This window comes from Cyprinus carpio, chromosome A16 (assembly GCF_018340385.1).
Source record: "Cyprinus carpio isolate SPL01 chromosome A16, ASM1834038v1, whole genome shotgun sequence".
NCBI classification, from domain to species: domain Eukaryota; kingdom Metazoa; phylum Chordata; class Actinopteri; order Cypriniformes; family Cyprinidae; genus Cyprinus; species Cyprinus carpio.
Window position 1 is genome coordinate 14,583,971 of NC_056587.1, and position 14,614 is coordinate 14,598,584.

The following is a 14,614-nucleotide window of genomic DNA, read 5'->3' on the forward strand; positions in this document are numbered from 1 at the left end:
AGTTTCCTGTCCTTCTGTTTGTTAATTTGTTTAATCGTTCTTTCCTGTTGAGGAAGTCGAGAGAGCTCCATTCTGTTCATCAATATGTCGGCGTCTGAGCTCACATCCCAAATGTGTGTCTGTCTGTGCCCACTGAGCAGATGGGATGACAAAACTGGCCAAAAATGTCCACTGCGCCTCTTGGCTTCATGCTCAGAAGGCTAGTCGTCACCCTCATTACTCAGTTTCAAAAAAATGCCAGGTCGATTTAACTGGGAGGCTGTGCTCACTAGCGGCAAACGCTGAAGGCTATAATGCCATCCTGCCCACACTGATCCCTGATGGTGTGTGATAGAAGGGAGTGTGTTTCTTTCTTGTTGCCTTGACAGGAATCTATGCCTCACAAACCTTTTCATATTTCTCTGAGGGGCCTGACAGGTGGTAGCATGTATTGACAGGCACAGGTGACTCCATCAGTGGTGTTTGATGCGAAGGTCTTTCTCCTGACCGGACAGGGACCCGAAAATTGATCTCCCTCTCCACCTGCGTGCTGCTGCGTGTCCGCGCTGAGACTGCCCGCCCCAGACAAATCTGCTTTGATATAGTCCACTCCCCCACCGCAAGCAACCAAAACAAACATGATGAAAGTGTGACCTGTTCTCCGTTAGTGCCCTTGTCTCCAGAAGAGAAAAGGGGAGGTGAAGGGGAAGGGGGGTGTACAAGGGAAAAAAAATCTGTGTGTCTAGACACAAAATTTCCCTGTAAACCAATACACATCTCAAAGCTGTTCACTTTACTTTGCCCTTTAGGGAATCCACGGATGCTTGCAACTTGTGTCGGAAATCTGAGCTCTTGGGGGAAAAAGTGCACGTGTAAGATTAGCTAGTGAACCATTATGAAGTGTTTCTCAGCGGTACAGCTCTGAGAGGTTTGAGCAATGACCACAGAGCTGGACTACTGACCTGGAAGAGGGGAACCACTTTGATATGAAAATCTGCCCTGGCAGTGTCCTTCAGTCATTACTTGAATGTTGAAACTGAAATCTCTGAGGCTACATTCACACTGTCAGTTTTTGGGATTGACAGCCGAATTTACTTACAGGTGTAAGACTCATGATATCCTGTTCACAGAGCAGTTTGAAATAGCAGCTTGAATGAGCATGCAACGGGCATAAAGCCTGTATTCAATTCGTGACCATCACCTCTATTCATAAAAATCTCAAAGATGGTGAGATACACAAAACTTTAAAGTCTTCTTACTTCTCACACATCCATCAAATCTTAACTAACCTCCAGAAGATTTTATAGCAGACAGTGAAATAAACTGATGGTAGAAAACCTTCAGATGGCATGCATCTTATATCTGCGTCTTAATAAGCTGCCGAAATCACACATGAAACCTGAAACACTTTATAGACACACTTATGTAAAGCTTAGAGTGGCTCTCTCGCATTGTATGAAATTATAGACTAATTGTCCAATCCAATTTCCGTTCACACACCACGGGTTTCCCGAAAATGAGTGAGCCCTGAAAATGTAACAGTGTGAGTTTGGTTATACACTGTAAGATTTTTTTTTGTTTAGAAAAATGTGAAAGGTACTGGTACAAGTTTACTGACATTTCCTTCATCCCTAAAACACAACACAATCATCATCTAAAGAATGACAACCATACTCTGCTGCTGTGAGAATGTGGCCCAAATTTGTGAAGGTAAAGCTTCAACATTTCAATACAGGGATACGATCTGACAGCAATGATTAATAAATTTAGGCCAAATCATGAAATCAAAACAACAGGCTAGTCCTGCTCATGAACAGATACATTCTAGAGTAAACAGTCAGGTGAATGGCCTTTGTTATTTTAAAGCAGTGCTTCCTACAGCTGCTCCAATAGTTCTACCAATAAAGGCAACCGACTCATTTAACTCCAAAGCAGGACTACAGCTGCCTTATTTAGCGTTACAATTTCTCCAATTCAAGTGGTCTATCTCCACCCCTTTTGATGTCTCTGATGCTAAAATCGACACTGACGCACCATCTGCCTGCAGCAAACTGTTAGTTCCTGTGGGATCTAGAGCTAGAATGCATCTTGGAAGAGTTGTGGCCCTCAGGCATGTACGTTGTCAATAGCAAATACGCTGAAAAACCTAAACTTGTGCAGTCGGAATAACAACTTTCATCCAAACCACTGCCATTTTTATGTTTTACTGTTTGTGGCCACTCTAGCATACTTTAACTTGTTTACAAACGCTTTACATTCACTTCATTTTAATGGGGTAATATCAGAATTAAAACAAAAATAAAATAAATCTGTTGCAACTGATTTTTCTTTACCATTTTCCATCTTTCACTGACCTTAGAATGCAATCTGAATTTAACCCCATTGTCAAAATGACAAAAATGCATATTTTAAAATCCCACTCATAATTACTCAATCATAATTACAAAAGTTATTGTTTATTTTTTATATAAAATACAGTTTCATGGCTGGTAAGAAACATTTATAGTCTGTACATTTTCTAAAATTATGCAAATCCTCAGTTTGCTGATTTCGACGCTGCAAAGGTCAATTCACCTCGCTGTCTTTCAAAAAGCATTTTCACGCAAAACTGCATAGTACTTTCTACAAAGAACATTCTGTAGCATCAGCATTGAATAACTCACCTTTACGGGCAATGCGGATGCAGTTTATCCTTGTTTCCTGTGAGAAAAGAGAACAGAGATGCAGTGTCACAATGTGAGAAACAGTCAAACGGCAGAAATAAGGCTGTCTGATACCTGATGAGAAGTCAAATGGGCTCACACTGACTTTTGCTGATTCAACAACAGCATGAATGCCAGCAAAAGAGTAAAAATACATTTAAAAACAGCACCGTGTCTCACTCAACTACCGTACTTGTGTGTGTGTGTGTGTGTATACTTTTCCCATGTGGCGATAAGTCTTTAATGTACAGAAAATGGCAGCGGAGGACAAGAAAGGCAGGGGGGATGACTTCCAACCAGGAGAGAATTATAAAAAGGAATTAATTTGTTCGAAATCGCAGTTGATGTCATACTGGTGTTATGAAAACGACCTCTGTCAAATAGCGCTAATGAGATCCAAGCCCATAATCCAATTCCGGCCTGCCACCTCGACAAGAAGATGCATTATCAAATTAAGATTTACAGATGCTAATTCAGGCATTATGGAACAATTATGCAAATCTTCCCATCCGGAAAAGGAGTGACAGGCCTTTGCTCAAACTGTGGCTGAACTGCTTTTTTTTAATTGAAAATCCATTCCAAACTGCCTTGGCTCCTAAAACCTGTCATAAACATCATCTCGGAAAGGGAGGGCGGTAGGAAAAGGAAAAAAGGTAGAGACGGACTCGCACTGATGTTTCAAGAGAGGGAAGAGGGACACGCATGGATATTTTAGCCCCCCTAAAACATCCACACGCTTAAAAATGTCATGTAGGCCAATCCAGGCTTTATGAGAAACTCATCTTTATCTGCTCCAGCAGCCATCATTGAGATGCAAGTGTGCCATGGCTCCCAATACACACTATCCCATGTGAGCATATCACAGGGATAAAGCAAAAACTGCCTGTTTTCTCCAAGCACAGAGCCAGTCCTAGATGTCACACCATAAGAAGTCATAGCTCACCATGCGTGTAAGAAAAGACTGACCCCGAATGACAGGCGAGAGACAGCCAGTGGGCTTTGATCAGACAGATGCAGACACAAAGCTTTAAGCTTCCCTGCTCTATTTAATCAAATTTGTGGGAACGGTCATGGCAGGCACTTCAAAAAGGGATCTGTCAGCAAACTTAAGCTAAGTAAATGAATTATGAGCACTATAAATATAACAGGCCTAGGGAGACATGGGAAAGGAACCTATTAGAAAGCTCCTACTTGGTTCAGAGAAGAAGGAGGCTTGCAAGAAAAAGAAAGAGGGAAAAAGCAGGAACATAAGAATTAATGTTATTTTTCCTTAGGAAATGAAGACTTCTTAATCAATTTTGCTACTGTAATGTGAAACAAATAAATCTAGGCTAAAAAAGTATAAACATCATGGCATAAACATCATATAATTTCTAGTGCCTTTATGCTAAAAAAAACATACAAAAAACAATGAATTACAGCATAAGTATGTAAAGTAAAAAATAAATACTGATTTAAATGAATGATAAATACCACATAAAGTAGAAACAACAAAAAAAGAAAATTATGACAAAAATCTGATGGAAAAATGCTTTTGATGAATTGTCATGAAAATTTCACAATGTAAAAAAATACATATATTTATTAATAATTGATTAATCTATTCATTAATAATTGAAAATAATTCATATTTATGTACATATATATAATATAATAATACATTAGAAATGTATTATAACATTTACATTTCTTTTTGATTTGTCTTTATTTTAAAGGGGTAATTTCAGCTCAATACATTTTGGTGAGAAATATCATTTCTTGCCTTCCATCTTCATAAAACAGAGAAGCCAATTAGAGAGAGAAAGTCACTTTGAAAGTGTCTGGTCAGTCCTATAGGGTTCAGTGCCATAAAAAATGCACAGCAAAGTTTTTCTGCGTGTATGAGTGAAAGAGAGCATCTGACAGCTACAGTCTTTTTATTTGCCTCTGTTAAGGACTGTTAAGGAAGAGGAGAAAATAAAAGTAAACAGAGCAGAGAAGAGAAAGGAAGAAAAACAGCTCTTTGTAAACAGCTGAGAATCAAAAGATCTTTTAAGAGCATCTTTATATATATTTATCACTGAAAGTAATCACATGAAGCCCTGACAGCATTCACAGCTTTCTAACAGCTAATTGTCAGAATAATGGTCATAAATGCAGCAGAGGACTTTCTTTCCTGTGCTGCTGCCAAAAGCTTTGAAAACCATTTACAGCCATAAAGTTGGCCATGAGACAAAGCAAAGTATATTAGCATTGTTTATATGCAGTCAAGATAATAAAACAAAAAAACAGAACTATTTAAATCGGTAACAGGGGAGTGCTAAATGCTAGCTCAGTCTTCTGAGCTATGCTCTCTTTAGCTTAGACTGTCAGTCTTTACGGCAGTTATTGCAGCATAAAATAGAGCTGAATAAAAATGAATATTTAGCTAAAGGTCGGTCAAGTAAATCAGCAGTGCCCAAAGGAGACTGAGGTCTGTGATCGGTTTCCAAGACGTACGGTTTCGAGGAGAGAGAAACCCGAGGGAGAGGTGGAGTCACAATGGCTTGGCTGACAGGTGCATTTCAGTCTGTAAAGCGTGAGAAGAGGGGATCGGTGGGGAGCGAGTTTGTGTCTGCACTATAGGTCAACAGAGGCATTTCCCTTAAAGGGGACCAATTATGCCCCTTTTCACAAGATGTAAAATAAGTCTGTGATGTCCCCAGAATGTGTATGTGAAGTTTTAACTCAAAATACCTTACAGATAATTTTTGATAGCTTGTTAAAATTGCCACTTTTAGGGTATGAGCCAAAACATGCCATTTTTGTTTCTTTCCCTTTAAATGCAAATGAGCAGATGTGCCGGGGAAGAGGGTGGAGCTTTAAGAGCTCAAGCTCCGGCAATACCACCAACAAATCGCTGTGAACTCGCTCAGGGTGGTTCTATGTTAAAACAGCAGTGTCTGTCAACTTTCGTAGTCAGGGCCTGTGGCTAATGTGATGTCACATTAGCAGCAATGCTGAAAACAGGTCGTTGGGAGACACTGGTTATTATTTATGGGGATTTAAAAAAAAAAGGAGTGGGTGGATTTTTATCACTATAGGGTGGTTGTGTACACACACTCCCAACACATTTATGTCCAAACAACACGTGAAAGTGAATTTTGCATAATAGGTCCACTTTAAAGGCTGCCAAAAAACCAACTGTGTAATAGTGTAGGTAAAGTCCGTCCAAGTTTTGTGCCTCTGAATTGCTGTTCAGAAGAGTGGAAAGAGCCAAGCTGGCTCATCTTTTCCTCCAGGTGCTGAGCCTATGAGATAACCTTCTTCTAACATATCTTTTTGAGCATAAGGTTTGCTAGCTGGTGTCAAATATAAATGGACCATTTAAAAACTAATTTCATTCCCACAAGCCAGAAATGCTCAGAGGCTTAATAGTGCATAATTGAGAACGGCAGGTAAATAATGAGCATGAAACCATAAGGAAAAAGTCAGAGGTTTCCTGTCATGCTCAGGATGAATGTTGCTTTGTGTGAAGTTAAACATTTCTGTATTCAATATCCAGGCAGTAGTGTTGGAGAAAACTAACTATAAGCATTGACACTACTAAATTAACAACAGTTTTCAAAAGAATGACAGTTGTTCAAATATTTTTTGATTCACTTCAGTGAACTGGTTTGTTTAGATGTGGTTTGTTTAGATTCAATTGACTTATTTATTCACAGATTCAAACCAATTATTCACAGATTCTCATACACTTTATAGTGAACTATTAACTATACTGCGGTTAATCTTTTTGTTTTTACATTATATTCTAATTTTATTAGTTGTATCTAATGGAAACTTACTGGTTTAAATATAATTAACTGTTTTTGCACAAGAGTATAATTAATAAATATAAATGTTACATTATATCATTGGTTGTTTATACATTTAAAAAGATAAGTAGCTTCAATATAGTTATCTAGTTTTTTTTTTTTCTTGACAAGCTACAGTTTTAAGGTATTTTTACCAACACTGTTCTGCATGCATTCATTCTTCATTCTTTTTCCACACCGTGTCAAGTTATAACATTATACTAAGATGCTTTGATTTTTTCACATCAATCAACATTCCATACCCCATAAAGTCTAAACAAAAAAGTAATTTAAAGCAGTTTAGCATAAGAAAATGAAGGCTTGTGAATACTTTCATAAGACACTGTATATTGACATTACAGTAGTACCAATGAACCTGGACATCCTGATCTCCCAGTGGTGACATGGACCTTTACAGACAGCTGGTAGACACAATAAAACTATATTTTCGACCAATGTTAAAGAACCAATCTGATTTAATCAAATGCTCTATTAATCAAGATCTACATTTTGCTTCTGACAAATGTTTTTTTCCTATTTAGAAACTTATTTGGCGCCTTTCCGGATCAATTTCTGAGCGGCGAGAGATTCCTATTTCCCCGGCTGTTTTCCAGGCTCTGTCTTGTTTGTGCTGTCAAGCTCATTCTGTCTTCCAGACCCAGCCATTTCTAACAACATAAACTGCCAGCTGATCTATTTTTGACCAGCTGCACCTGTGCCCAATTATCCCTGTGAAATGGTTTATGCCAGCAAGAGGTATTCCTTGTTGTTTATCCTCTAATCTAGGTATGGACGGGGAGCACAGGGGCTGTTTTCCCAATTTGAATAAGAACTGGACACCCAAAGCTTTGTGTGTGCTATTATTAATTTCATACTGGGGCCGTGACACACACTATCTTATAGGTTTCAACAGTAGGAGAAGGGGAGAAAAACAACATCCCATAAGAATGAGCAAAGATATAATGTTTTTATACATCCAGCTAATTGGAGATTTACTAGTTGCAGGTGGTTCTCACTATTTATTCTAGGTCCCTGGTTTTGCCCTTTATTTCCTGCTGTGCAGACTGCAAACAATCTATAGGAGTGTGTAAAACTACAGTTTCAGAACAGTGTATAAAATCAGTCGAACTTCCATAAAAAAAAAAAAAAAAAAGATTACATTCATGTTTAGATGAAGAAAACCCACACAAGGGTATGTCTCAGTAAGTCCCCTAAAAAAAAACAATTAAAGTTGTTAAATTTAAAAAGAATAATTTTTTATATAATATTTTTATGTTAATTTATTTATATTTTGCACTTCTATATTATGTATCTTTAATATCTAAATGCCATTATACATGCACATTATTTATTAATTAAATTATTTATTACTTCTGTACACGATGATGTTTACAAATACAGTTTGTGGTTTAATAAGCAACCTTGTAACCAGTGACCCTTTTTTTTAGATGAAAAAAGGCTTAGCAATGTATATTGAACACACAGGCTATGTGCATACTGTTCTAATGATGAAATGTACGAATTCCCTTAATGTACATGCAACAACTGAAGCATACTGAGAGTGGAATGAGACACAGTGCTAGTTTCTGACACTTACACCTCTGAAGTTGCTCATTGCCTGGAAGTAGATGAGGTAGTTCTTCCTGGGGTCCAGAGGGCTGTTCCAGTAGCCGTTGTAGGTGTGGTTGTCCCCCACAGTAAATGGTGTAGCCTCAGGCAGGCTGCTGGGGGGAAGTTCGGCTGTATAGTAGTGTGGAGCTCCACGGGCCTGAGCCTCACCGTGAGATGTGGGAATGGGGAAGCAGTCCTGAACACCCAGTTCTCTCTTCACCTTCCTACCAGCTTCCTCCTCCACGATCACTTGATATGTGCTGTGGATACAATTAAGATATATTAAAGTACAACATACAAAACATTAAAATACGATTGTTATTTTAGTAGCACTGAGATACTATTGTAGTTTCAGTTAATATTTTATAAGTTTTTTGTATTTCTGTTTTGATTGTAATTTTTGTTTTATTAGAGAAAAGTTGAAACTAGCTGCCCCTATTATGCCATTTCCAATATTACCTTTCATTCAGTGTGTAATGTAGCTGTATGTAAATGTAAATGATCTGCAAAATTAAAGCTAAAAAAGTGCATGATAAAGTTATTGTCTCCCAAAATAAAGAATCGCCTAGACGAGTCGTAAGTAATTCGAATCCCACTTCCGTGACGGCTACACATCACAGGGTAATACATTTGCATAATGCACACCTATGTTCTACGTTGGCCAGCCGCGAACAACTTGACCCCGCCCACAAACATGTCATTCTACTGAAGACTGCTTCTCTAATCTCGGGGAGTTCGACGCAGGATTCACAAAACGCTTGCTGTTGAAAGACGGATCAGTATCATGTTTATCTGGACTAGCTGCTCCACTGAATCACAACCTTTAGGTATGATAAATAATAAATGTTTACATTGTCTATCGAACATTCAAAATACGGAACTATGGCAATGGGTGTATCATTTCTGACGCCGCTGTACACCGTAGACCAATCACAACAGACTAGGCCATCTGACCAATCCGAGCAGAGCAGGCTCACGGAAAGGAGGGGTTTAGAGAGAGACTAAATCTTTGAACTGCTTTGAATGAATCATTTGAGAATCGCTGGCAAATGAGGTGATATTAAATGCATATTTTGAGAAAACAAAAGCATTTTTGACCTTGCATGCATTTAATACTTTTGTAGGAGACTCCCAAAACAATATTAGGAACTGTAAAAATGGCATAATAGGGGCACGTTAAGTAACAAAAGTTGTTTTTTTGTTTTTTTTAAATAACCCTGGTGAATATGCAAATAGTATAGCCACAGGACATAACTAATATGTGTGTTAACATGTTTTAAGTGTGAGAAAAAAAAAACCTTAGTAGAAATTATTTTTAGTGGTAACTTGTATACCACCTGGAATATTCCTTTAAGAAAATAATGGCACGCTCACCTGACTGGGGCTCCTCGGCCTTGTGCTGGACGCAGCAGGACTGTAATGGTGCTTTCTGTCTCACTCAGAGGGGATGGCATGTCTCCATATTCAAATGTAGGTGCTTCAAAGAGAGACAGAAAGCAAGAGAAAAAAAGGTAATAAAAATATCTTCCTAGAACTTTTTAAACCCACTCACTATCAAAAATAAACTTCTCTAAAACACAGGTCAGAAAAAATTGAACGAAAGCTCAGTAATTAAAAAGAACCCATTTGGGATCCAAATCCACTGTGTACATTAACTTTGTCATTTCAAAGTGAGGCAAAGTGAAGTTTATGCTAATTATGTTGGCTATTAAAAGCCAACATAACCAGCTAAACATTTTAATTAGACAAATCTCACGAACAACGCCAACATTGTTGTCTGAAATAAGACCGCCCTAATTCATGATGACAACAACCAACACTTCATATGAACTCTACTTTCTTCTCCAAACTTGTCCCTCTGTGTGTCTTGAACTCAGGGTGTAATTAAAAGCTGTGCATGTGGGACAAACAGAGGGGCAACTCATTTAGAAGGATCTGAGTCTGGACTACATCTTTCCCATGAGATGGTCGTGTTTTCCGCAGTCAATTAGAGCTGACGAGCAAAGGCAAACAATCTGCCAGAAATCAATGACTATGTTATTAAAAGTGGGTTTTGGCAAAACTACAGCTACTTGAGTGGACTTCAGTAAAAGTGAGGCCTTGGATGACTTTGAGTGCTTGCAGAGACAAAATAAAACACAAACAAAATATAATGCTGGTCTACATACATATGATGCAACTGAGAGAAATGAGAGGACCTGAGAGCATATTTTATACAGTATGCAAGCAAGTATACAACAGGTCATATATGTACATCTATTCTAACAGCCTCTATTGATATACTGTACTGTAACAACTCCAAAGCATCTATGCTGCAAAACTTTCTCTGAGGTTTGGTGTACATACTGAAATGCAAAGAAATAAGGGTGTAATGCATTTCTCTGTTTGAATTCTGTTCTATTCTCAACAACAATCCTTTATTCAGAAATGCACCAATAATGCAGATAATATAAAGTGAGGTATATTTCCATTAAAAATCATATTTTCAGCATTAAGTAAAAAAAAAAAAGAAAAAAAGGATTTTCTCAAATTGCATGAACACCACTAGGTTTTTTGTGTAAAACCTGATGATAATATTGCAGTTAATAATGTTAAATGCAGTTAAATGTGCATATTAAATTTTATTTTGAATCCCAAATTTTCAAAGTGGTGTCAGAAATGTGGACATTACCATTAACATGGAAACATTTTTTTTAATGCAATTTTTTTTTTATTGCATTTAATTATTAAAATTGCTGATGAAAAAACAAATCACTAAAACTAAAAACTAAGGTGCATTCATTTATTTCTCCACTGACTATTTGGCATATTTCTGAAAATGATACAAGGTGACAACCTCGACTGTTAATCAGCCAAGGAGACAGTGTTATCTGGCCAATGCCAATAATCTCAAAACAACCAAATATTGGCAGATTAATGGGCCTTGCTTATCAACACACTAAATCCTCTTATTGGATTTTGTGTTTCCATCACATCGCCGCCGCCAAAAAACAGAAGATCTCCATCGTTACCATCAGAGAAAAAGCTGGCTTTAACATACATGACTTCGCATCAGTCCAGTGTTGAGGAATCCTGATTTAGCATCAGCTACTGTATGTCTGGCTGACAGCAGCATATGGTACTGTTTTGTAAGGCGGGCTGGTTTTCGAATGGTGAAGATGACAGTGATGTCAGTTCTCTTTGAGGCGAGGGGAAACGTGTAATGTTCTTGAAGGGCCTGTTGGGTTCTGAGCATCTGTTGTGATTCAGTTTCACTATCACTTCCTCAGATCCACTTGGGAATACATAATGGCTCTTAAGCGGCGATATGGGCATACTCGCACACACACGCGCTTCAGAGATCAATAGCGCACCTGAAGCACAGGATGATGAACCGGAAACTCTGGAGTTGCGCATTTTTCCTATTCTGTGTTTTTGTTTCACTTTGTTCCTGACTATTGAACCGCCAACGTGTATTTCTGTACCTCAGACATCCCCCGAATGATCCGATGCATTTCAATCAACAGTTAACAGATCTCACCTGCTACATCTAAGGGTGCATGGAAACATTCACACACATGCACGTACATTTCGCATAATGCAAAATAAAAGTAACCTCTGCGTTTTCACATTTTTTCTTATAAAAACTACTCACTTGAACTTCCAGCACCTGTTCTGAGTCTGAAGTTATTTATTGCCTGTGATGCATGTACAGTATGCACTTATAAAGCTTTTTGCATGTACCAACTAAAATCACTTTACTGACGTTAATAAACAGCACTTGCAGAGATGGAGCTCAGAGCAGCATTTACTGCGACCCAAGTTGCTCCAAGACACTGAAAACCCTGCTATCATGAGTAGCTCATGTGAAAAGATTACAACGCAGTGCATAAGATTACATATTTACATAATTACAATGCAGTCTTTGCTATTTGATAATAGCGCTAAACCATATTGCATTCTCAACTGGCAAGTAACACTGTTTCATTTCCTAGCCAAAGTTAATTTTTACTCACATTTGCACTTGGTGAGTGTTAACTTTAGGAATTGCTTTCCACCTTTAAATTTTGCATCTAAAAGGGCAACTCCAACAAATGCATATACAATAAGGCCAGCTCCCAAAATAACTGTGTCCATGCCTTTCCATAGCAGATTTTTCACTGTATGTCTTTAGTAAATCCTGACATTAGTTGCTTTTGTTTTTTATTTACATTAACATAGAATACATTTAATTGGAAAAGACTCAATCAAATAAGTGTACTTAAACAGTGTTGCGAAACTAGTAGCTGAAACATGATCAGTAAACATTTAAACACACACACTCCATTCGGACGGGTCAGATTTAAAGTGGAAGTGCTCTGTTTAACACACATTTGCATATGCACACACTCACACCTACAAGCCCCCTTAAACAACCTTACACACCCCTCACCAGAGATGTTGGTGGTGATCTCAGTGAGAGCTGTTTGGCCGAAGCCTTTGGCGGTGCGTGCCCGAACAGAGATCAGGTAGGTGGTGCCAGGATGCAGGTTGGAGAACATATGGTATGTCTCATTCCTCAGTTTGGATACTGTGCGCCTCGGACCTGGAACATTGATCCCGGGATCTGATGATTCAATGCTCTGGTAGCTGATCTGTAATTGCACACATTAAAACCATTTACATGAATCATATTTCATTAAATCACTGTTGTTTTGGAAGCAAACATACAATGACTCAGTGTGTGGTACTGTAGCTCAGATCAAACAATGCTTTATAAAAGTTTATTAACCCTGAGATCCTTATTCAGAGTGGGTTGAAAATGATTCATATATGAAATCTAACATTTATTGTATAAACAATACGTGGTAGCCTACTCACAAATACCAGCGGGAAACTAGTGGGCATGTTCAACTATCATCTTTACAGAAAAAAGGATGGAATCATATCAAAGCACTCTGCTCCTGTCTGCATTGCCTGCCGACATGCAAAGCCTGAAGCTTTGGCTTCTTTTGAAACTATTTTCATTGGGAGCTCAAGTTACTCAGCACCATCTTCCTTATTACAGAATATTTGTATGATGTATTAAGCAATTTCTAGAGTAAAGTAAAATCCACAAACCCAATGACAAACAGTGTACATTCAAAGTCAGTAAAACATGACTAAGATCCATATTCGGAAAGATTTTACTGAATGATATAAGTCTAAGAGGTGAACAACAACAACAACAAAAAAATTCTAGGTCACCATGTACTCTTGATTCATTTCTTCAGTAAAATGTTTCTGGGTATTTTTCTTGGACTTTTGTCCTCATGTAACATTAACCAACATGTGATCTGGTTTGAGGATTGTACTTTATACCTGATTTGGTTTAGTTTTGAATCAATATCAATCCAGTAATTGTTAACAAAATATAATTTGACATACAGGATGCACAGTCTCAATATCAATTTTAATGTAAGGAATTGTGACTCAATGAAATTAAAATGTTTTTTAACTAGAAAAATATTTTTAAAGATTAAAAAGCCTTTAGGTTCAAAAGTTTGGAAGACGAAACAATAGAAAGAACTATAGGCAGAACAACAGACAGACAGACAGACAGAGTGCAGTGCAGCATATATTCCTGTCATTCCCGCTCTAAATTCCAATTTAACTTCCTGTGGGGTGTTGGCCAATTCAATTTTAATTCACACAAATTTTATGAGTAAGGACAGAAAGAACACTATAATCAGTACTCTGTTTGGCATCGAGAGTGTAAGGACCTGACAAACTTTCTGATCACAAGCGTGCAGAGCATTAGAGTATAAGCGGGGTGTTCAGTGCAGTGTGCTTCTGGGATTGAGAAGACACTTGCTGAACCTGTACCCAGCCTCTTTTAAGATACGAGGCATCAATAATAGCGGTGGGGGAAGGTTTAAGGGGGAACGCAGTGCCATGTGAGCCTTTTGTCGGCGGTGCTCAGAGAAAAGTGGACAATGTGCAAATCTGAGAGAAACGAGAGCAACTTCTCCAGGCTCTGTCACTCTCTTATTCCTTCTCTCTTCATCTCTATATATGCCTGAGAAGATCAGGCTGCTCGAGCCAGAAAATCTGTCCTTGCCTCCACTTTATAGGTCAAGACTTTAAATCCCCTTTAGAAAGCATCCTTGAGGCGACTTTGGTAGCTATGGCCTGGTGAGAAAAAAAAAACGTATGTTATCAATGAGAGATAACTCAGTAAGTGCAAATAGTAACAGAGGGGACGCCTGATGGACACAGGAGGCATTCAGAAAATGCGTCAGTCTCGTTTCGGGCCATAGCTGAGCCGAATGACGGCTCCACAAACAAAAGCTCCTTTTCCTCTTGAGGTGAGATGGGTGTTTTGGAGCGTGACAGAAGGACCGTTCTCACAACTTTTTAGTGACTGACTGAGAGCCTGAATCATGGGTGAGAAGAAAGGTGACACCGAAGCAGGCAGTGTGACCAGAGAGAGAGAGAGAGAAAGGGTGTGAGAATGTTCTGGAACAGAGGAACAGAGAGGCAGATGCTGGCTGTAGGAGGCCCACCACC

The 14,614-nt window shown here is 38.4% G+C and overlaps 1 protein-coding gene across 12 annotated transcripts in view; it reads right to left on the reverse strand.

Moving 5' to 3' along the window:
- LOC109065034 (receptor-type tyrosine-protein phosphatase U-like) overlaps positions 1-14,614 on the reverse strand; it is a 190,772-nt gene that overhangs the window by 36,519 nt on the left and 139,639 nt on the right. For all 12 annotated transcript variants that reach the window (XM_042772875.1, XM_042772872.1, XM_042772871.1 and 9 more), the window contains exons 10-13: positions 12,519-12,720; positions 9,482-9,584; positions 8,094-8,367; positions 2,643-2,679 (exon numbers count right to left, since the gene is read on the reverse strand). In XM_042772875.1, the coding sequence (XP_042628809.1) occupies positions 2,643-2,679; positions 8,094-8,367; positions 9,482-9,584; positions 12,519-12,720 (616 nt within the window). The remainder of the gene's footprint in view (positions 1-2,642; positions 2,680-8,093; positions 8,368-9,481; positions 9,585-12,518; positions 12,721-14,614) is intronic.